General features: G+C 40.4%; 1 protein-coding gene across 7 annotated transcripts in view; it reads right to left on the reverse strand.

Annotated features, from left to right (window-relative positions):
- fhl2 (four and a half LIM domains 2) overlaps positions 1-24,244 on the reverse strand; it is a 31,750-nt gene extending 7,506 nt beyond the window's left edge. Inside the window, exons 1-4 of one of the 7 annotated variants that reach the window (XM_062975405.1) lie at positions 24,109-24,244; positions 15,720-15,823; positions 5,330-5,509; positions 303-477 (exon numbers count right to left, since the gene is read on the reverse strand). In XM_062975405.1, the coding sequence (XP_062831475.1) occupies positions 303-477; positions 5,330-5,485 (331 nt within the window). In that variant the 5' untranslated portion in view covers positions 5,486-5,509; positions 15,720-15,823; positions 24,109-24,244. Of the gene's footprint in view, positions 1-302; positions 478-5,329; positions 5,510-14,076; positions 14,240-15,719; positions 15,829-24,108 lie in introns of those variants that run through there. The other 6 variants (XM_062975404.1, XM_008107072.3, XM_008107075.3 and 3 more) reach the window with 6 other exon arrangements.
- Positions 24,245-24,488: the final 244 nt, after the last annotated feature.

A 24,488-nucleotide genomic window follows, 5' to 3' on the forward strand; every position in this document is an offset into this window, starting at 1 on the left:
CTAAAAGTACTAGCTACTTGGTACTATTGCGTGTTACAAACAGAGCCATGAGGGACAAGGTAGTACTTTGGATATGTTCCCTATTAGAATGTGAAGAGATGTTTAGGGAAACCATAGGCAAATATGTTTCATATATAGTAGCAGGATCAAATGCAAGTTTAAAACAAAAGAGCTGGTTTTAGGAGATCTTAGATTAGGTGATTTAAAGCCAGAGCTTGGAAAAGTTACTTTTTTGGAGACTGTAACTCCTCAAATCTCAATGTTTTACCAAAAGCCCATTCCTAAAGCAGACAAGTTCTAACCTGGCATGATGGTCTTCTTGCACTCGCTACACTTGGAGGAATATTCATTTGAGTAACATTCGGTACAGAGAAGTTGCTCTTCTTTTGCAGCAAATGGTTTGTCCACCAAAGAGTTCTTACACTGAAAGCAGTGGAAACAGGTTTCGTGCCAATGTCGGTCCTTGTAGGATAGATCCTGCAGAAAACCCAAAGCACAGAATGTTCTTAGCAAATTGGCCAGAGTGTTAAGAGAATTATGAAAGAATGCAGAAGGAGTGAGCAATCTGAACAGAAAAGATAGTAGAGGCCATATTCAAATAAAATCCAGTTCAGTCTCCAGTTTGTCAAGTCAAGCCAAAAGAAAAAAAGACAACATAAAACTTAGTGAATGCATGGAGCAGGGCCATGATTCTATCATTCTTCTTACTTTTTTGAATACACAGTGTACAGTATTACAGTCCCGTCTTGACACTGTTCCAAAAACAGCATGCAAGGAAACAGCATGTGCTAATTTACAAGTTTAGATGTAAATTTAGGTGTATTTGTTGTTAGCTGAAATAAAAGTTGACTTGAATTATGGTGACCTTATGGATGAGAGACCTCCAAGTCACTCAGTCATCAATAGCCCAGCTGAAGTCCTGCAAACTCAAGTTAGATCTACACTGTCATACCATCCAGTTCATTGCAATTAATCTGCATTCAGAAACTGGGTTATATGACAGTGTAGCTGGGGCCTCAGGCCACCTGTGGCTTCCTTGACTGAGTCTGTACATCTGGAAAGTGGTCTTCTTCTTTTCCTACTATTTGTCAGAACCCCTTCTTAAAATTTTGTGGTTGGTGCAGGTCTTCTAGTTCTGGAATTTATGGTCTTCCAGATATTGGAAAGTTGTACTGCACAACCTCTGTATGCACGGGACCAGTGCACATTGTTTTATTTATCTACATCCAACAACATTTTGGGTGCTTCAATGCAACCCTATGGCATTCGTGCGTCAGAAATTCTTCATGTTAAATGGTTTTTCTTTTATCCGGTTTTGCGTATCCACATAAAGTTTGAGAATATCTCTCACATGGATAGCGAGATTGTACTGTATATCCCATCAGCCTAGGTCACCGTAGCCAAATGGTGAGGGGTGATGGAGCTGCAGTTCAACAATTGGAGGACCACAAAGTGTCCAAACCTGCTTCCTGAAGAACAAATGATTACTACAGCTTCGTATACCTAAATTTATCAACAGAAATACTGGCTCATTCAAGAACAAAAAGACAAAAATTCTTAGTTTAATCTTGTTCACTTTTAAATGGCATGATAAACATTTGCTTTTATAGAACTTAGTTTTCACAAATGGCCACAATCCTTATTATTTACTGTGTTCTGTATTATCCTTCCTTCTCAATTTCTCTTCCTATGATTTTTTTTGTTATTTATAGAACTCCCAATCCAAATAGTAGAGCCTTGTTTTAAAAACATAAACTAAGAACTAGTGCTCCATGCCAACTCCATTTCTTCATATTTCTGTGTTTTTGGTACATTGGCCTTTTAGTCAACTGCTGCTAAACAAAATGTAGAAAAAAGTGCACTGTTTTTGGGTCCTTGCATAGGATCTTTGACTTCCATGGGACTTAGGCCCCATCAACAATGACATATAACCCAGCTTCCGAATCCAGATTGTCTGCTTTGAACTGGATATGGCAGTATGAACTCATATAATCATGTTTAAGGCAGCTAATCAGGAATCAGAAACTAGATTATATGGCAGTGTAGATCCAATCTCATTGACAGTGAGCATTGGTGGATTTGGAAAGAGATCTTAAAATGTGATGATAGATCTAAAATACGTTGGCCATGCTACAAATTCACATAGACCAGGGTGGACAGCTATGGCAGGTAACACATTGGAACCAATTTAACACCCACAGCAACTGACTAGAGGTTGGAACACACACATATATACACAACATGCCATTGAAAACTACTGTGTTGCATTGCTAGAAGTACAACTCCACTTCTGCTTTTTAATACTGTGAGTAGCAAGTATATACCTTGATTTAAAACATAAATTCTTTTAAGGTTAAAGGTAAAGGTTTTCCCTTGACGTTAAGTCCAGTCATGTCTGACTCTGGGGGTTGGTGCTCATCTCCATTTCTAAGCCTAAGAGCCGGAGTTGTCCGTAGACACCTCCAAGGTCATGTAGCCGGCATGACTGCATGGGGCGCCGTTACCTTCTCGCCGGAGTGGTACCTATTGATCTACTCACATTGGCATGTTTTCGAACTGCTAGGTTGGCAGGAGCTAGAGCTAACAGCGGCCGCTCACGCCGCTCCTGGGGTTTGAACCTGGGACCTTTCGGTCTCCAGCTCAGTGCTTTAATGCACTTCGCCACCGGGACTCCTCTTTTAAAATTCTTTTAAAGAGGTATGTATTTCTTTGCAAACGTGACGCACAATTCCCATGCACTTTTCTTTTAAGGTAAAATACAGGAGATGTTTTGCTTCTAAATTTGGAGGCAAGATCCACAAAACCCATGCAAAATGGATGGGCAGAATCCATCAGAGAGTCATTACCCATTCTTTGTGCATGGCATACATGTAGTCCCATAAGGCATAATTTTTCCCCCCTTATGACATACATATGCAGAAGAGTGGATATTTATTGACAAATGCATGAGCATCACTATATTTTAATAAATGTGTCATTACAAAGATAATAGTATATTGGAGCATATATGCTTTATATTCTTCCCTTATTGTTATCAGCTTTCTCGAGTATGTGCTGTGTGAGTCAGTCTGCAAGCAAGCATGCATGTGCCGTTCTTCGTACAGGAATATTTTCTTAATCCTTCACAACAATTTCTGGCATATAAAAACGCTATCCCATACTTCATCTGCCCTTGTAGAAAGCCTTGTTTAAAAACACAGAGAGATCAGATAACATTACACTCCCCAAATCTATCCATCCGAGTTGAAAAGTTCATCTGATTAATTTCTTGTTCTGAGATTTTGTTGAAGTTGTGCCAAGCTCTGAGATTCTTGAGTGTCAAAAAGTAAACTTTGGAGAGAAATTGCTACCTCCTTTTTACCCGCTAGCTCCGGGAATCGTTGCACAGTACTGGTTTGTTTCTGGTTCTATTTTAGTTTTCTTTGGATTTGCTTCTGTGTAGTGCAAAACATCAGGGAGGTGTACAGATAGGCAGAAGCTTCTGCCAGTATTTATTGTAAGGTCCTTATTTTTGTAATACACAAAATTATCTTGCAAGCTTTGACAAACACAGCTGTCTTCTTTCAAAACTTGCACAGATTAGGCTTTTCTATTTGCCTTAAGAAGAGTAATGTCACAATATGGGCTTTGGAATTTATCTTATGAACAATATGTTGACTCCTAGCTAAGTGCTATTCTGTTTCCAGAATCAAATGAAATCATCTACAAGGTACCACAGTATTTCATGGATTAGTTATTGGACATCTCCACATAACTTATGAGAAATCTGTTGCAGATTGCCTGAGATTTTTGTTGTTTTTGTTTTAAAGGAGTCAAACCAAAATTGAACTGGGAGCTGAAAGAATTCACCCTTTCGTTAGAATTATTTTTCTTGCTCCATCTTACCCTTCCAAACCAATTCCTAAACTTGGGGGGGGGGGGGGTGTTATTGTGGGTGTAGTAGCTTTGAAGGCCAGTTGACATAAAGCACCTTGGGGTTCAGTTAAGAAACAAAAAAAAAAAAACCCTTCTAAGTGTGCTTCCACACTGCAGAAAATGTGCAGTGAACCAGAATTGAAATATCAAGTTCCCTGCATATTTGCTGCCCAAACAGGGGGTCTTTTGGTGAGAGGGTGACCATATTCCCACCTGTGCCGGTTCACAATTGGTGGTAGGGGTATAGTCAACTGGTTCCCTTTGCTTCGTGGTACCTCTAAACTAGTGGTTCTCAACCTGTGAGTCCCCAGGTGTTTTGGCCTATAACTCCCAGAAATCCCGGCCAGTTTACCAGCTGTTAGGATTTCTGGGAATTGAAGGCCAAAACATCTGGGGACTCACAGGTTGAGAACCACTGCTCTAAATGATACATGGAGCTTTCAAGGGGGGATGTTCCCCTCCGCTCTCCAAAGCTCAGTGCCATCTTTTAGAATGACAATAGAGCAAAGGGAACCTGCTAGGCTTGGTAATGAGCCTATTTTCAATATTTTTAAGGCTAAAAGGTGAGAGAGGGAGGGTAGGATGGCACCCACCATTCCTCCTCCATGGGCTTCTTGAGTCGGCAGAGATGGGATTGTTGTGTGGACTGCTCCTGGGATCGTGGATGGTGATCTTGAGGGCAGTCCACACACCTCCCACACCTGCAAATATCCAGACCTTACTGAAAAGTCTAGATGTTCAGAGGGTTTTTTAAAAAACAAACAAACACAGAATAAAAGGGAAATCCAGAAAGAAAGAAAGCAGGAAGCAGAAAAAAGAATACTTTCACCAACAAGATTATCTCAGTGTAAAACAAGTTTGAAGTATGCAGTACAACCCCTATACTCATAGGACCAGTACCTGTGGTTCTACATAGCCAAATCTGAAAAAAAAATGTCCTCTCCTTTATTTTTCTATGTCCTCCAAGTGATTGTATGATATAAATCTGCTGGAAGAGCTAAATAATCCAGCAAATTCCTAGATAAGATACCACCTTAGGAATATTCTAGAACCTCTTGGGCAATTTTGTGAGATACACAGATACCATCCCACAATTTCTTGCAGCCAAAAGGACTTTCAAAACACCACAGGCTCATCGTATTTACAACCGCCTGGAATGCAACCTCTTAAGAGAAAGAATTTTGTGATAATTTCCAATGAAAGTCATTACAGTTCAGTAGGGTTGTCCATAGTTTTCTGTTTCTATAGTAAATTCAGGAATATATGCCCCATGGACATGCAGTTGTACTGCATTTTTGAATCTGAAACATGACACAGGGTTGAGTTGTTCCCCAGGTGACTTTTTAGGGAACATATGTGCAGTGTCGGACATCTGAATGAAGAATTAGCTCAGTGAAAGGCACATCCCAGGTACCTTACAATCACAGCCAATTGGCTTTTTACATTCCTCACAGGTGTTGGAGTACAGGCTCTCATAGCACTTGATGCAGTAGGGGTTGTCCTCCCTCAGGATGTACTTCTTGCCAAACAGAGTCTCCTTGCAGTAATGGCAGTCAAAGCGTTCTGTCATTTTGATGTCTAGGATTTCGCCAGCCTGTCATTGAGAAAAGGGAGAGCCACAGGTTAAAATGATGTTACCTGAAACATCTCAAGAACAGGTATGGCTGTTAGCATATACTTTTCTTCCCCCATTTACTGAATCACACTCCTAAACAATAAAATGGAACTGTGATATATATGCTAGTGTTAATAAGATGAGGAGGTTGTGCTTTGTTGAAGTGCCATTGTACAGTTTTATCTATTATCTGCACCCAGAGCTTGGAAACTCTAAGCAAGACAAATCTCATAAGAACTAAATGACACATTGGATAAAATATATTTTCCTGCCAGTCAGACTCACCTCTAGGTACAGAATCCTGCTTGCAGCTAGAAAGACTCACATGAGGGGGAATCATGGGAATCACTAATGTTTGTGATTTTATTTTATGTTATTTTTAATTTTCATTTGCGCGTGGTTTTTTGTTATTTGATGTCGTTCTATGTTTGTTTTGTATTTGTCTGGGCTTTAGCCCCATGTAAGCCACCCGAGTCCCCCCGGGAGATGGAAGTGGGGTACAAAAACAAAATTATTATTATTATTATTATTATTATTATTATTATTATTATTATTATTATTATTATTATTTTGAAAAGCCTCTTCACCACACAGACCTGTGGGTCTTTTTCAGTTACTCTTTTCCTTCTAAGATCTGTCTCGACTAATATCAGTATCTAATTTCTACTCATTTTAGGCATTACATAGAACATAACGCTTCTGCTTTTAATCAGATCCAAAAGTTGTGGGGAGCTCAGATTCACTAGATGTATTTCCCAGTGCACTCTGATCCGATAGTAGCACAACAAGAAAGAGGACAGCAGAATTCATCTGCCCTATCATTGTCAAAAGGGGACATAGAAATTGGAAAAGGCGAAATAGAGTCTTCACTTTCTGGCATTTTGCAATCATCATCACGCTCATCAGCCACCTCAACAGGCAGGGATACGAAGTAAAGTCCAGAATACATACTGGCTTTCAAAATGTGTGTATTAACCATATAATGACACAGAATTAATGCACTTTGACACCAATTTAACTCCCATGGCTCAATGCTATGGAATGATGAGAGTTGTAGTTTAAAAGGTCTTTAACCTTTTCCCACCGGTTGTGCTACATAGAACTACAGCTACATCAAACTGCATCAAACTGCATCAAACTGCATCAGTTCTAGACTGTAGAATGGTGTTTCTCAACCTTCCCAATGTCACAACCCCTTAATACAATTCCTCATGTTGTGGTGACCCCCAACCATAAAATTATTTTCGTTGCTACTTCATAGCTGCAATTTTGCTACTGTTATGAATTGTAATGTAAACATCTGATATACAGGATGTATTTTTATTCACTGGACCAAATTTGGCACAAATGCTCAATACCCTCATATTTGAATCCTGGTGGGATTGGGAGGGATTGAGTTTGTCATTTGGGAGTTGTGGTTGCTGGGATTTATAGTTCACCTACAATCAAAGAGCATTTTTAACTCCACCAGAACTGAACCCAACTCGGCACACAAAACTCCTATGACCAACAGAAAATACTGGAAGGGTTTGGTGGGCATTGACCTGGAGTTTTGAAGCGGTAGTTCACCTATATCCAGAGAGCACTGTGGACCAAACTTGGCACAAATACTCAATATGCCCAAATCAGAACACTGGTGGAGTTTGGGGAAAATAGACCGTGGCAATTGGGAGTTGTAGTTGCTGGAATTTATAGTTCATCTACAATCAAAGAGGCCCTTGAACCCCACCAACTATAGAATTGGGCCAAACCTTCCACACAGAACCCTCATGATCAACAGAAAATACTTCCCTTACACCCCCTCACGACCCCCCCCCCAAGGGGTCCCAACCTCCAGGTTGAGAAACACTATTGTAGAAGAACCTAGAATGTTGGATTTGACTCATGAAAGCCAAGGTTCAAATCCCCTCTTAGCTGTGAAGGTCATTGATTGACAAATTCTTCACATCCTCCCAAATTTTAGAATAGAGAGGACATTATTGAAAGAATAAAACTACCTAAAGGGAGACTTGGATTTTCATCCAGGGTTTGGGGGAAAAAAATCTGAATAAGCAAATTGAATTAGAGTTTATTTATTTATTAGGGAATCTCAAGACTCAGATTTGGTAGAAAATTTCCTTTCTGTCTTGCTCTTGGTGTGTGTGCATGCATGCTTCTTTAAATCATCTATCAATTTGGAGCAACACCATGCATTTCAAAGGGTTTTCTTAGGCAAGAAATACTTAGTGGCAGTTTTTCCAGATCCTTCCTCTGAAATATAGCCCATAGCACCTGGGATTCATAGGAGGCATTCTAGCCAAGTACTAACCAGGGCTGACCCTGCTTAGCTTCCAAGATCAAACAGGATCTGGTACCTCAGAGTACTGAGGCCCCCTCGAGAGTGAGAAAGGTAGAATTATAGGAAGTGAAAGTTCAATCTGTTGTAGTGTGCCGCATTTGGTGACCAACCTGTATTGTGCTAGAATTTTACAGCCAATAGCTGTACAGTTGGCCCTCCACATTTGCAGATTTGACTTTTAATGTTCTCCCTAGGAATCACAAGGTCCCCCAATATGACTTTATGGAAATTGACCGCTGAAGGATCAAAGGATTCCTAGAGCAAAGAACTCTGTGGGAAACTCTAGGTTTTTCAGTCTGATTCTGTGCTCAATTTCCGACACAACACTTCTGATAGAAGTTTTCCAAATTTATATTGGAGGACCTATACATTTCTAGAGAGGTGTTTTCTCAGGTCAAAAGATAGCTTGCTTTTATTTGTGGTTTTTCACTTTTGCAGAAGTCCGGTGTCCCTAACCCCAGTGAATGTGAAAGGCACATTCATGGCAAGCATCAATGAAAAATGAGACTTGATCAATGCCTGATTACTTCAAAATGTCCATCACTAGGAAGAGTATATATTCATTTGAATGTTTTGTAGTTGATACATAGAGTGGAGTAGAGAGATTTGCATACTTCTGTTTCAGGGTCAGATTTGTAACTTCCCTGCGGTTTCACACTGCTTCCTTCAGCTTTTTTGGACCAGAAAAAGATATATCCTGACCAGGCTTTTATTGAACCACCACTTCACTTCAACTGCAGCAAGTTTTTTTATACCGTGAGGGCCACCTACAGTAATCTAAAGCAAAATTAGAAGTAATGTGAAGTAATCTAAAGTAAAGTTGGAAGGAAAATACTGTAGTGTAATATTTAAAGTAAAGGTAGAAGTAATATATAGTACTTTAATGTAATTTGAAGCTGGAAGTGATGCAATCTAAAGAAAATAACACAAAACTAACAAGGGGGTAACATTATTTTTTCAGATACAGAAGTGGTAACATTGTTACTTTTTTAGTGTAACAACATTTACTTCTTATTTCTAAAACATATGTGTAGACTAATATAATTTGTTTCTTTAAAACAATTACATAGTAATGCATTACATTTTGTAAAATAATGTTCTGGTCAATGTCTTCTAACTTGTTGACCCATCAAATGGGAAAACTCTAGGAAAACTGGAAGAGCAATATAATTCTTGCTAATCTTTTCCACAAGGAGTTCTTATCTGGAAGCATCCTGAGGTAGTTGACTGGAAATGTTATTCTTTTACTTAGGGCCCCTTCCACACAGTTGAATAAAATCTGACACTTTCTGCTTTGAACTGGAACATATGGCCGTGTGGACTCAGATAATCTAGTTCAGAGCAGATATTGCGGGTTTTTCTGCCTTGATATTCTGGGTTATATGGCTGTGTGGAAGGGCCCTGACAAAGCGCAAAATAGATAAACTCATATAGGTTTAAATGAACACTTTGTTAAGGTCAGATTAAAATAAAGTCAAGTTGATTTCAAGTGTTAGTTTGCATACTTTTTTTGAAATGGGAGAGTAGCAAACACTAGAGAAATAGACAGAACCCAATTGGTCAGAGAAGCTTCCCAAATAAGCTAAAGAATGGGCAGGTCCTCTTCCTTCCTTCTTTGAAAACTTGCTTCACTAAACAAAGAGTGAGGAAAGATATCCAGCTCACATGAGGAACAAAAAGGAATTTTAAAATGCTAGTTGTGTCCTGTCTACTAGAGGAGAAGTCTGATAACCATGCAGTAAAGATTTGCCTGGCCTTGGAGTGCATGCCTGGGCATGTTGGGCAACTTGACCTCCAACATTTTCAGAATGTATATACAATGTACAAGTCAGGAGATTTTTCAGGCCAAAATTATGGGTTTTGATATGACTTGTGGATAAATCAAGTGTCATTCTACAAAGAGCGGAAAAAGTGTCAGCACAATCCATGGTGCCATCACCATCATTTTCCTACATAGGCATTAAAATGGGCCTTTCATCTCTCTACTTAGAACAGAGGGTGGTTCCTTTTGTGTGTGATAGCAATTAAGGCATTGTATGAACTCTTTTTTTTAAAGAAAAAAATATCCTTCTCTGAGTAAAGTGGCAAAAGTTGAGATGAAAGAAGCAACAGCCCCCTATATTCTCTCAATACACCTTTGATGGGAAGCACCAAAAAGTCACTGCTGCAGCCACTATTGCCCCATTAAGACATTCAAAAAGTCCAGAATCATTACCAGGGCAGAGAGTGTAGAGGCTCTCAGTGCTTCTCCTAGGTCAGTGGTTCTCAGCCACTGATGTTTTGGCCTTCAACTCCTAGGAATCCTAACAGCTGATAAACTGGCAGGGATTTCTGGGAGTTGTAGGCCAAAACACCTGGGGACCCACAGTTGACAATCACTGCTCTACGTTATCCCAGGATGGGACTAAGGACTTTATCACATACTAACCTGGTGCCATTTTGACCTATTTTTGTGGGGGGGGGGGTCAATTTTTTAATTGAAATTTTTAGACTTATATGCCTTGCAAAGCAGCTAGGCTCAAGGTATAGTTTCATGAGATGAACAAGACATTGATATTTCTATATTGTAGGGTGTCAGCAGGTGGTCTTAAATGGTGGGTTATCTTAACATTTTTGCTCCTTAGACCAGTGGTTCTCCAGGTGTTTTGGCCTACAACTCCCAGAAATCCCAGCCAGTTTACCAGCTGTTAGGATTTCTGGTAGTTGAAGGCCAAAACATCTGGGGACCCACAGGTTGAGAACCACTGCATTAGACCTTCAATGTGAACTTTAAAAACATAAATGAATCAAGAATATAAGACCTGACTTGGGCTTCTTATTCATAGGTTCTAAACTCCTCAGTCTAGATTCAAGACATTCCCCAGATTTTGTGTAAATGTCTTAAATGTTAAAACAAATGTTTTTTCCACACCACCCCGAAAATATATATTTTGATCATTGTGTGTGTGTGAGTGTAATAAATACTAGCTAATTGACAGAAGAAACCAGTGTCTAATTTAAGGTTACACACTGGATTTCCTCATCCTGTGTTATTTTGTATGAGAATGATGGACTTCATAGTCTAACATACATGAAGGGCTGGAGGACCACTGCTGCACCAAATATATCACCAAGATAATTTAATTGTGACTTTATCTCACTGAGATACATGAGAATAGAATTAGACCTTCCTGTGTAAATGAAAAAGGACTCTATGGTCTCAATCCCACATTTTGTGATTTAAGAATAAGCTTCACTGAAACTCCAACATGTTTCTTTTTAAAGCTAGTTGTTGTGGTGGTGGTGCCTTCAAGTAGTTTTCAATTGATGCTGACCCTAGGAAGAATCTATAAAGGGTTTTCTGGGGCTGGGAGTTTGTGACTTACCCAAGGTCACCCAGTGGGTCTCCACGGTTGAGCAGGGAATTGAACCCTGGTCTCTTGAGTCACAGCCCAACACTCAAACTACTACACCATGCTGGATTAGTAGTAGACTCTTATTTCTTATACCTCCCACTCAGGGGCGGTTTAACCGCAAGGCAAATTAGGCAGTTGCTTAAGGTGCCATCCTCTAGGGGCACCTCCTGCCTCCATGGCCGCGGCCTGGCCTGCCTCCGCATTGGCCATAGCCAGGCCGCAGCCATAGGAAGGGCATGCCTGGGCGGAGGTGCCTCAACGGCGCCCCCCTAGGGGATGGCACCTTCAGTAACTGTTGAGGCACCTCTGCCCAGGCATGGCCTTCTCCTGCCATGCAGCGCTGCAGGGCTGTCTCCTGGGCCAATCAGGCGCCCACTGCCGCACTGCACAAAGTGGCCCAGGCTTGAGGCGCGGTCTGAGCCGCTGGAGAAGTTGCCCCAGAGCGACCGGGGAGAAGTTGGCCAGCCGGTAGACAGCAGCTCGGTGCCGCCAACTTCTCTCCGGCCGCCCTGGGGCAACTTCTTCAGCGGCTTAGACTGCACCTCAAGCCTGGGCCACTCTGCACAGGCACAGCAGCAGGCACCTGATTGGCTGGCTGTGTGGCCTGAAGCCCCGCCCACTGCTGCTTAACCCATTGCCTGCTGTGGCATTCCGGTGGCAGGCCAAGAGCCACTCGTGCTTCAGCCAGGAGTTCCTCATCCACAGCCACGCCGACATCGGCTTCTGCCTGGTGCTCTGTGTCCTGGTCTCGCTCATGTTCGAGGTGAGTGGCTCCCCCCTCCCCTTGCTTAACCCTCAGGTTTCCTTGTCTCTCCGTCAGACAAGGCCAAGGTTTCCCACTGAGGGCCACAGCCTACCAGATGTGGCTGTCGTGCAGGCATGGGCAAACCTGGGCCCTCCAGGTGTATTGGGCTTCAACTCCCACCATTCCTAACAGCCAGAGGCCTTTTCCTTTTCCCCCTCAGTCACTTAAGCAGCTGAGGGGGAAAAGGAAAGGGCCTCAGGCTGTTAGGAATGGTGGGAGTTGAAGCCCAATACACCTGGAGAGCCCAAGTTTGCCCATGCCTGCTGTCGCACAACTCCTATCAGCTCCAGTCATGATGTCTGGTGATGAGGAAAACAGGAATAGAATCGTAGAGTTGGAATAGAATAGCTTTATTTGTCATTGTGCTATTTCACAACGAAATTACAAGCCTTCCCCTGCACATACCACAAAACAACACACCCATCCCTGCACACCCCCACCACAGAGCCCCCAATGCCACACCAATAAGAAACCACAGTCCAACATAACCACAGCTCCAGGATAAAAGCTTCAGTCTGTTTGTCCTTGTCTTTGTCACCCTGTACCATCTGCCATAAAGATATGCCGAATGTGGTAGATCCCCAAGAATGCTCTGACCTTTCTTAAGTTGGGTCTATGGCAAGGACTGAAGTTTTTACGGATTTAACTTCTGACAATGTTGTTACTGCAAGTTTATTTTATGCAATTCTATCTTTATTTGCAGTCAATTTGTTAATAGCCAATGTTTTTGTAGTCAATGTTTTCAATACATTGCAATGTTTTGGTGCTAAATTCGTAAATATAGTAATTTCTACATAACATTACCATGTATTGAACTGCTTTTTCTGTTGTTTTGTTGTAAAACATGATGTTTTGGTGTTTAATTTGTAAAAACATAATGTAATTTGATGTTTAATAGGCTTTTCCTTAATCCCTCCTTATTATCCAACATTTTTGCTTATCCAACGCTTTTATTTTTCAGTGATTGGTTTGGGTGGGGGTGGGGGTGGCGCGTGCCAAAATTCTGTTCGCTTACACTTGAAAATTACCTAGGGCCGGCCCTGCTCCCACTTCTCCAGAATATAGCTAAAATGGATCCAATTTCATGCATGGACCTAGTGTAATTGTAGTAGATGGTTGCTATGGTAACTATTCAGCCTGGAATAATTAATACATTTGAGTTAACAACCTCTAGGAAGTATTAAAACGACACTGTGAATGAAAGACAAATGTATTATGTTGTAAAACGGGAAAGGATAATGTCACCAGCAAGCATAGTAAGGCATGTAAAGTCACCTTGGATATCATTTTAGCTAGAAAGCAGTGTCATACATATCGAGAAATAACTATATAATAAGTAAATGTAATGAGACATGAAAACTGGTGTTGACTGACATATTATTTTATCAGCTGTATATATTCTCTATCTTAACTATAGAGAAGAAGCATGACAAACAATAGGTATATTTGGGTAAATATCTTCAAATAAAAATGTAATTGGAGATACATGTTTCTTTTAGCTCTTTGAAAGGGGAGTGTGTGCACATGCTCACAACTACCATAGGAAATGGGCAACACTATCTTTGCTTTTTGTCTTTCTTCTACTGTAGTGTAAAAAAATATGACAAGGTCCTTTGTTGTTTTTAGGAAGCAGGAAGTATTGACAGAGGCACAAAGAAGCCAAGAGCTGAGCTCTCATTTATTCATGATCTTCCCGAGGACTTTTCCAACATGGCATTTAGAAGCAAAAATTGTCTCAGTGTGAATTGACACAATGCTGTGTCTCTTGCTCACAGTGCCATTCAGAAATAGAATATTTTTCTCCAAAGACAAAAATAATTATTTCTACACTATTTCTTTTTATTGTTCAATTTTGGTGTATTTCTCATTCAATGATAGATTTGCTTTATCCTAAACAGACATTGTTCTATTTGGCATCCTATCCTAACATCCCATCCTTTGTTAGCTACAGTAAAATCTCCAAAGGTTTATTGTTGAGTCTTGGGGATAAAAAGGGATTTTTACTTACAGGTAGGTAGTTAAAGGGACCCTCTGGAGTTGGTTTGGGGAGTCACATCCATGAATAAATGGGCAACCCAATAAGCTGCAGGCAGGGAGGAGATGCACAGCTAGCCGGGGAATCCTCCACACTCTGCAAACAGCTCTTTGGATTTCTATTCAGCCGTCTCTGTTGTGTGGAAACAGGCGTCTGCCTTCACAGCCTAGTGAAAAACCCCTGTGTATCATTTTACCATATAAGGAGACAAAGCACCAAGAGACTCATTCTTTGAGGCTCACTGCAGCTGGCATCTAACACTATCCTACGGGAAAGAAAGCTTCTCCATACACCTTTCTCCCCCAGTCCTCACACAACGCCGTTTATTCCTTGCATCCCTGGGTGTGGTTTTATCTAATTAGTATATCAACCTATTTTCAAGCTTATGTTTGTCTTTTAATTCTTTCTGTCTTTGTTTTGAAGTCTTTATTCCTTCTAAGTAATGCCATCCAATCTTGGGCAATTGCTGTTTGTACAAGGAAAACATTTCACATTTATATATTTACTTATGCAATTACTCACACATCCGCACCCATCCCCACTTTCATCTTGTACCTTTTCACCTAGTTACAGTCACAAACAAGAGGATTATGGTGTTCCCTGCTTCCTCTCCCTCCCCTGGCTGCTGTAAATTTGACCTACTGTGCAAAGAAAGGGCGATCAAAGGTGATAAGATTCAGAGTTAAGCCACTGACCCGCCTAGTTCAGTGCTGTCTCCGTTGACTGGCACCTGCTCTTGAGGATTTCAGGGGGCATTCCAGGGATATAGATACATGGTAGGAGGGGATTATGGCATTGCCCCCAAACACACACACACTCTGCAATGAAAGTTTCCTTCAGTCCTCAAATTTCTAGAACTGCAGTAACTAAAAGCTTTAGTTGAGCATTTAGAAATATTGTTAGCATTCAAAGGGTTCCAGGTGTAGACATTTTTAGTGTTAATGTGGGGATAAAAGGAAAATTTCAGGTGGGAGATGGGACACAATGGCCTATACGTTTCATTACTTGGGTTAGAAGGGTGGCTTTTTTTTTTGCAACCCCCAAAACTACAGTGCTCCTTCAGGGACTCTTCCACATGTTTAGACGTAATGTCTTGAAAGTAAGACCATCAGTAAGAAAGAAAGGACTTTATCACACAAAGCAGACAAACTGGCATTGCTGCTCTCAAATGAAGTTATCTGTATCCTGATGTTAATCTGCCTTCTTCCTGTGATTATTGTATGAGTCCTCAATAGTTCATAATCCTTCAACATTCCCATCACATTACCTTGGTCTGAAGGGTCCGTTCTGCTGCAGTGCCACCATGTAGGCAATAAAGTGATGTCAAGAGCAGGTATCTCCCTGCTCCTCTTTACTATTCCTAAGCTGTCAGTTTTCTGTTATTTTATATTTTATAGTTATATTTACTTGTTTTGTTTTTCAAAGCTAGAATTGCAAAATTACCCCTAAATTAAAAAAAAAATCATGTCAGAAGTGACTTGAGGTAAGTCACTTCTGGTGTGAGAGAATTGGCTGTCTACAGAGACGTTGTCCAGGGGACACCTGGATGCGTTACCATCCTACTGAGAGGCTTTTCTCATGTCCCCACAAGCTAGAACTGACAGACGGGAGCTCACCTCATCTCGCAGATTCAAGCTGGCAACCTTCAGGTCAACCACCCAACCTTCAGGTCAGTAGTTCAGCCGGCACAAGGGTTTAACCCGTTGCGCCACTGCGGCTTCTGTCCTAAATAAAATAAAAATATCAAACAGCATGGTTTCAAGGATATGCAGAAGTGCTGAATTGTTGAATCAGTGCAGTTGCACAATTGAAAGAGAGATGTGATATCAGTGGTACTCAGTCTGGTGTGTGTCCATTATCAGTGTAATTGCAGAGGAATTGGGTTCATGTGATAAAGTGCTAAGGAATCTTGTTACCTGGGACATGGTAAAAGGTCAAATTAGATGTGATATGAGAGGAAAAGAGGCTACCTGACCTTTTCTCATCTTTTTTGCTTATAACTCCCTTCCCTTCAAATGCTTCTGTAGCTATTGGGTAGAAGTTAATCTTAAGGTTAAATTCATCCAACTCTAACCTATATGGTGTCAACAGTCATTACACAAACACACAAAAAGTACTTGTATAGATACAACTTTTGATATAGAACATGGCATTAGACGAGTTGATTGGGAATTACAGTATATTTGACCTTCATTTCATATTAGGAATTACATGTAAAGGCCTAAGTAATTTTTTAAAACATGACATAGAAAATAATAGGGAGTGCCTCCTGAATCTAGAAACTGAATTGACAATCCTCTCTTTACCCTTAAATAACTCTAATTGTCAGTGAAGAAACAGAACTTCAGGAGCAGAGCTTTGAGAAATTAGGTAAAGGCAAAGGTTTCCCCTTGACATTAAGTCTAGTCATGTCTGACTCTGGGGGTTGGTGCTCATCTTCATTTCTAAGCCGAAGAAGTGGCGTTGTCCATAGACGCCTCCAAGGTCATGTGGCCGGCATGACTGCATGGAGCACCGTTACTTTCCTGCTGAGCGGTACCTCTTGATCTACTCACATTTGCATGCTTTTGAACTGCTAAGTTGGCAGAAGCTGGGGCTAACAGCGGGAGCTCACTCCGCTCCCCGGATTCGAACTGCCGACCTTTGGGTCAGCAAGTTCAACACTCAGTGCCACCAGGTTACTTTTTCTGAATTGTATCTTACCAAATTCACTTATTCTCCAAAATTTGTCCAGGAATATATATGTACAGCCAGCATGATGTAGTGGTTTGAGCATTGGACTATAACATTTCATCCATGGAAACCCACTTAGTGACTTTGGGCAAGTCAGTCTCCCTCAACCACAGAGGCTGGCAAATGCAACCATTGTGAACAAATCTTGGCAAGAAAAGACACGGTTGCCATAAGTCAGAAATGACTTGAAATCACACAAGACATAGAACTAGGCACTGGTGCAAGGAATGTTTGTATGGGTCATTTAAGTTTTTCATTGTTGATTATTTTGTCTGCTAGTACAGTAGAGTCTCACTTATCCAACCCTCGCTTATCCAATGTTCTGGATTATCCAACGCAGTCTGTCTCCTGCCCAGATCCACAGCTGTTTCTCTAGACAGCAAGGACTGAACTTTTTACAGATTTAACTTCCAACAATGTTGTTATTGCAAGTTCATTTTATTGAATTCTATCTTTATTTGTAGTCAATTTGTTAGTAGCCAATGTTTTTATAGTCAAATGTTTTCAATGCATTGCGATGTTTTGGTGCTAAATTTGTAAATACAATAATTACTACATAATGTTACTGTGCCTTGAACTGCTTTTTCTGTCGATTTGTTGTAAAACGTGATGTTTTGGTGCTTAATTTGTAAAATCATAACGTAATTTGGTGTTTAATAAGCTTTTCCCTCCTTATTATCCAACATTTTTGCTTATCCAACATTCTGCTGGCCTGTTTATGTTGGATAAGTGAGACTCTACTGTAAGTTTAATTAGGTTGTTTTGAAATTGCTCGATGTGGTTTGTTCTGATGTAATTTGTCTATATGTCTTTCTTTTTGGGCATTGAATGTTTGCCCTACATGTTGGAAACTGCCCTGAGTGCCTTTGGGGAGATAGGGTGGTCTACAAATAAAGTTTTATTCTTTATATGAGGAAGACTTGGAAAATAGCCCCATCTCTCAATCTTTGTCAGGTTTAAAGACCATATTGTAAACTTTCTATCTGCCAAACTAGGAAAGATGGCATAACACTCGAGGTGACCTCTTCCAGTAGTTTCATGTATGTACTTAACAGCATGGAGGACAAAGCAAAACCATGAGGGACCTCACAGACCAACAATCAGGGAGTTGCCCAACATCACTTTTTGTGTTTGGCCCTCCAGGAACAGAGGCACTGTAAAACACTGTCCCCAAGTCCCATCCCAGCAAAGCAACCCAGAAGGATACTGTGGTCAATGATATCTAAAACCGGCGAGAATTCCAGCAGAACCAAAAAGGACACAAACACACACACGCACGCACACCCTATCCTGTTTTCTGTGTAGGTCATCCACCAAGGTGATCAAAGTTGTCTCTGTCCCATAGCCATAGACAGCTAAAGGGATCTAGATAATTAATTTCATCTAGATGCCCCAGGAGCTGGCAGGCCACCATATGTTCCAATACTTTGCCCAAAAATGGTAGGTTGGATGCTGGCCAATAATGATCCATTACAGAAGGATTTCAGGATGGCTTTTTCCACAAAGGCCTCCCAACTGTCTCCTTGGGGCAAGTTGGAACTCTGCCTTGCTGTAAGGAGGCCTTGGCCACCCCTTCGCCAGGCCTCCTCTGCCCTATTTGATAAGCCAGGAAGGGTAAAGGTTCAGCACATATGTGTTTCTCTGGCTTGGATGCTCCTCTCTCAGCATGAAGACAGTTGGCTAGATGGACGCATTCAAAATGCATTCTTTTGTGACTCAGACTCAGGACTTGTTGATTCAAATTGACTCTGCAAGACTTCAAGTCAGTGATTACTGCTTTGAGATAATGGCTTTACAAGAAAGAAAAATGGTTTATCATAGCCTTGAAACAAGCACAGTTTTCCCAGCTGCTTTACCACATGCAGAGCAAACTATAAACAACACAAATATTTGAAACTTCCCACTTTCATCAAAAATAGCAAATGCTGGGCTCTTTTCTCCCCAGTGGTGTGGATTTTAGCAGCAGGTCCTGAAAGGAGACCTGCGAGACAGGATGAGGAAGTGAAAAAATTGTCAGTTATTCCTTGGAATTGTATAGAACCCTAAGATAATAGAGTTAGAAGGGGCTCCAAGGGCCATCCAGTCTGACTCCAATCTTCCATGAAGGAAAACACAATCAAACAAGCCCAAAAGTTGGCCATCCAGCCTCTGATTTAAAAATTCCTTAGAGAGAGACCCCAACACACTCTGAGGAAGCATTAACCAGCAGGCTGCAAATGGATATCATTGCACATTTGAGATTGAGAGACAGGAGTTTGTAGCATAAACCTTTGTAGACTGACAGCAGCTCTATGCTGGACAGTTTAGCCTGGTTTAAATTTATCAGAGCAGCCTCTGAGGGCCCTTCCACACAGCCATATAACACAAAATACTAAGGCAGAAAATCCACAATATCTGCTTTTAACTGGGTTATCTGAGTCCACACTGCCCTATAATTCAGTTCAACATGGATTTTATGCACCTGTATGGAAGGGGCTGGATTCAGACTTTATGTTCTGAATCCGAGACCATTGCCTGGATCACTTCTTCTTAAACTGTGAATCCCAATCCCAAATGGGGTCATCTTAGCTCAATATTGAGGTCACAAAAATTGACAACAGTAAAAGGCTTTTGAAAGCCATCCATTTACACAAATCTGTTAGCTAAAACATGCGGTGTTTACAGGGGACTCTGCAGAAAATACATCAGCCATTCTCCAAAAAAATAAAAAGCAGCCTATTTAGCAAGTCTTGCAAATGCTGATTTATTGTAAGTAAATGTTTGGTTTTTAAACCTATTTTATATCCCTATATACTTGGGGTCATGTAAATTTTGCCCAGGCAGAAAAGGTCACAAGTGGAGAAGTATAAGAAGTCCTGGTCTAAATCAAGGGTTCTTAAACATTTCCCACTCACTACCCCTTTCTGACTGAGATATTTTTATATGATTCTGGGTATATGGGTATATAATGTATAAAAATTAACATTTACTGATAGTAAATCAGCACTTGCAAGGCTTGCTAAACAGTAGATCAGGTGAATAGGACTCAGAGTTATCAGGAAATTCTGAGGTATCCCCTGACTTTGGAAAGTTGGAGTACAGTGGAGTCTTACTTATCCAACATAAACGGGCCGGTAGAACGTTGGATAAGTGAAAATGTTGGATAATAAGGAGGGACTAAGGAAAAGCCTATTAAACATCAAATTATGCTATAATTTTACAAATTAAGCAACAAGACAACATGTTTTACAACAAATTGACAGGAAAAAAAGTTCAGTACACGGTAACGTTATGTAGTAATTACTGTATTTACGAATTTAGCACCAAAACATCACACTGTATTGAGAACATTGACTATAAAAGGCAAACTGCGTTGGATAATCCAGAACGTTGGCTAAGCGAATGTTGGATAAGTGAGACTCTACTATATAGCTGAAAACCCCGGGATTCTTGGTGTCACTCTAACATTCCAATGTATTTGTTGTCAGCTAAAATATTTTAATGTATGGCATATGCTGCTCTGGGTAACACAGATCATAACGTGAAATAAAATTGAAATAATAGTAAAAATAGCTTTATTCTTGTACCCCGCCTCCATCTCCCCAAAGGGACTCGGGGTGGCTTACATAAGAAAAACAATCCATACATTTAAAACAAAGTATAATAATATAGTTATAAAAACAACATAACATCTCAATTATTAAAACAAAGACATCAATTGCTATGTACAGAGGGTGATTAGTGCAAAACTTGGAGTAAAATCCATGAGTAAAATAGAGACGGGCGGTGGAGGACAAGGAACTGATTGTGTTAAAACACGAAAACCTATAAAATGGGGGGCAATATTAAAGGGCAGCACTGTTTGAAAACAAGATACATGGCTGGTGGGCTCTTCACTCAAAAGCGCTCAAAAATAAAGTCAAAATATAAGTTAAAATCTACTGCTATGAGCCAGTGTTCACTCTGGAATTGAAATTTGTTTTTAAGAGCTGTACTTCTGGAAAGCCAGACCCAAATTATACTCTATTACAGGCTGATTATCTCTTATTCCGAATTCTGAAATCCAAAATACTCCAAAATTCAAAATTGTCCAATATGGGTGCTGTGAGACACATTTGTTTCTAATAGTCCTATGTATCCAAACTTAGCTTCATGTACAAATTATTAATACTATTGTATAAAATTACTTTTAGGCTATGTGAATAAGGTATACACCAAACATCTCCAATATCTCATTATATATGTATATTCAAATACAGTACAGATCTTCTAAAATCTAAAAAAAAGTACAAAATACTTCTGGTGCCAAGCGTTTTGGAGAAGAAACTCAACATATATTAACTTCTCAGTCTTTCATGTACCAAGTCAGTAAAATCAGTTGCACATCATGGAAAGTTTGGTGAGGAGAGAGATGTTTAGTTTTGAGTTTCCCCTAAGAAGCAATATTCTTGGGCATCTAACATTCTCCCACCTCCATCCATGAGGCTGAATAAGACCATTAAGTTCACCAGGGTAAAAACCTGATCTACTTTCGCTGCTGTCCTTAGTTGGTCGCTCTAGCCCTGCAGTGGTATTTTCTGCAGAAAATGCAGGAAGTGTGGAAGTCAAAATATAGCCATGCTTCAATCAGATATTCTCAACCTCTGTGTGCGCAGATTTTGCTTCCATATCTTACATGTTTTCTGCAATAACACTTATAAAAATGTAACATGAAGTGCTACATTTTTGGAATATCATAAGATATTCCAAATATGCAGCTGCCCGGACCTTGCCGTTCTGGGTATGATAAGAGAAGAGGCAGCCTATAAATAAATCCCAGTTATCATATTTGTATTATAAAGGGGAAACCATACTCTTCATTCATACTCAGTTTCTAAAACTTATGAACCATGAAACTGGCTCAGCCAGGTTTCACTCAGCTAATCATCACTGTCTGGAAAACAATACTATTGGTCTGTGGATGAGATTTATAGTACAGCTCAATATAGGGCCAGACTTTTAAAAAAGAACCATTCCGCTAATAATTATTTGCCCTGTATAAAAGCAGAAGTTATAATAAGTATGTAAGAAAAAAGCAAAATATCTGCAAAAGGTAAATGAAAGAAAAGCTCCAAGCATTTTTATGACCCTCTGAGCATCATGGCTATAAAAATGAAATTTTTATTTATCTGCTGTAGCATAGCTTCTAATCTTTTTGAATGCCTGGGTGAGAAAATGGCAATGGTGGCAAGGTTAACTGGGCCCCTGAGATGGTCCTGGGGTCCTCTCTTGACTTATCAATGAGTCATATCAAAATTCATAATTTTGGCCCCAAAATTTTCCCTCGACTTATACATGAAGTAGAATGAATACATATGGTACTTCTATTTTGATCCACTATACTGAACATAGGTTTGGAAACAGGTTGCATGTTGGCTCCTCAAACTAAAATAACACATGTTTTCCCATTAACGGATCTTCAGCCTTTGGGCTGCAGGAGCCCCCAGTGGCATAGTTGGTTAAACCCTTGTGCCGGCAGGACTGCTGACTTCAGGTTGGGTTGCTGTCCTGAAGGTTGCTGGTTCGAATCCAACCTGGGGAGAGTGCGGATGAGTTCCCTCTATCAGCTCCAGCTCCATGTGGGGATATGAGAGAAGCCTCCCACAAAGTTGGTAAAAACATCAAAAAACATCTGGGCGTCCCCTGGGCGTCCCCTGGGCAGATGGCCAATTCTCTCATACCAGAAGTAACTTGTACTTTCTCAAGTCGCTCCTGATTAAAAAAAAAAAAAGCCTTTGGGCTGTAATACAAACTAAACAGTAAAAGAAAGCAATTGCCCATATTAATTTAGACAATCTATAAAAATTCATATACAATCACTCTAACTCCCTTGTGTATGCACGCTTTGCAAGCAAAACACAGCACTCTCTTGAGATCACTTTAAAAGGCAATTTGGTGTGATGAATGCTTTATAATGGGTGTTTGGCAGCTGTTAATGCTACTTCACATGATGTTTATGTAGTCTCACACAGATTACTGGGCTCATCATCCCCCCCTTTAGCACAGTCTTCACTACTTCTAAATATATAGCCAGGATCATCTAAGGCCTCAGAAAAACAACAAGAAAAGGCTATATAGGTTCTGCTGTCTTTTAATGTCCCTGTTTCCAAATACTCAGTGGCCAAAGGAACATATAAATTCCTAAAATCATTTCCCCAAAATGATATTATTCCATCTCCACATATAGCAAAAGACTTCTTTGTAATTATTTACTTAGAGTGAGGGGGGAAAAAACCATGACAAATGCGATAAACTCCCTAAGTTGTCAGGCACACACAGGAGTATTGCTGAAATTTCCCAAAGTTAAGGATTCTGACATACTCTCCTAGAAAAACACAGAGTTAATTTAAACAAGGAACATTTCTTATTTGCAGGTGTTCCACTTTATTATGCAAAATTGCAGCCTCAAAGAAGATAATTCTCAGTCCTTTTAACAAGCAATTGGGAGGGGTGTCTTTTGAAAATAAAAAAATTTTTTTTTCCAGATCTACACCCAAAGGACATCTTACAGTTATATTAAGGAACCCCAAATGATAGGCAGTCTCTCTCTCTTTGTGATAAATGAAAAAGAGGATGCATTTCAAGACAAATCATGTTAAATAATTGGAATAGCAAATCTACCTGCTGTCTGACTGAACTTATTGTGAGGTAGATTGGCATAGGATTGTACTTTTCTACATGCAGTAGTGGTTTGAGCATTAATTCATCAAACTAGAAGAGACCAGTCCAACCTCAGAAAAACACTATCAGAGCACTCTTGATGGCCATCTAGCCTCTACTTAAAGACCACCAAAGAAGGAGAATCTAGCAACCAGAGTTTGGCTCTCTGCTCAGCCCTGAAAACCCACTGGGTAGCTTTGGACAAGTCACAGTCCCATAAAAGCCCATGATAGATTTGCCTTAGGGTCTGCATAAGTCAGAAATGTCTTCAAGGCAAATAATAGCAATGTCACCTTATATTCTCTTCCCTTGTGCAACAAAGGATACTAAGACATTGAACTCTCTTCACATTTGAACAACATAAAAGCATGCAAAGATAACCTCTGATGAAAGAGAACACCAGCTCTTGATTCCCTGGTGTGGTGTGGGTTCTCTTTAAACTCCGTGGTATATACTGATGTTCCTTGCATATAACACAAGATAGAAATTCCTCAATATTCCTTTAGGACTCTTTGGGGTCTCCCTGAAACAGCACCGCAGGGTGACAAAAAGAATGGCTGCTGAACACGAAAGCATTATTCATTTTGCGCTTACCTTGCTGGATGGTCTCTGTGTGTTCCAGTCAGGGAGTGAGGCGAGACAAAGGCCGGCACGGAGGCTTACTGCTTTATTGGATTACCCAAACTATGTATTTAGCAATTAGACTGTCAAGAGTTCCCTTGCCAGATGAGCTATAAATACAGTTATCTCCAAAGAAGCAGCCATCCTGAGCGATAAGAACCAGAGCATCTCTGCAGGAGACAGCCTTTTAAGGAATCATTTGTTAATGGGGCCATGCATTTGTGATGGGAGCAAGAACAACTTTGCTTCCTTTATTCGTGCAGCCATTCAGTATCTTCCACGGGGCTAAGCATGTTTCTCTCTAGGGCATTTTTACAACCAGTGAGTCATATGCGGAGTTTAGACTAATTCCG

Source organism: Anolis carolinensis, chromosome 3 (assembly GCF_035594765.1).
Source record: "Anolis carolinensis isolate JA03-04 chromosome 3, rAnoCar3.1.pri, whole genome shotgun sequence".
Lineage (NCBI taxonomy): Eukaryota > Metazoa > Chordata > Lepidosauria > Squamata > Dactyloidae > Anolis > Anolis carolinensis.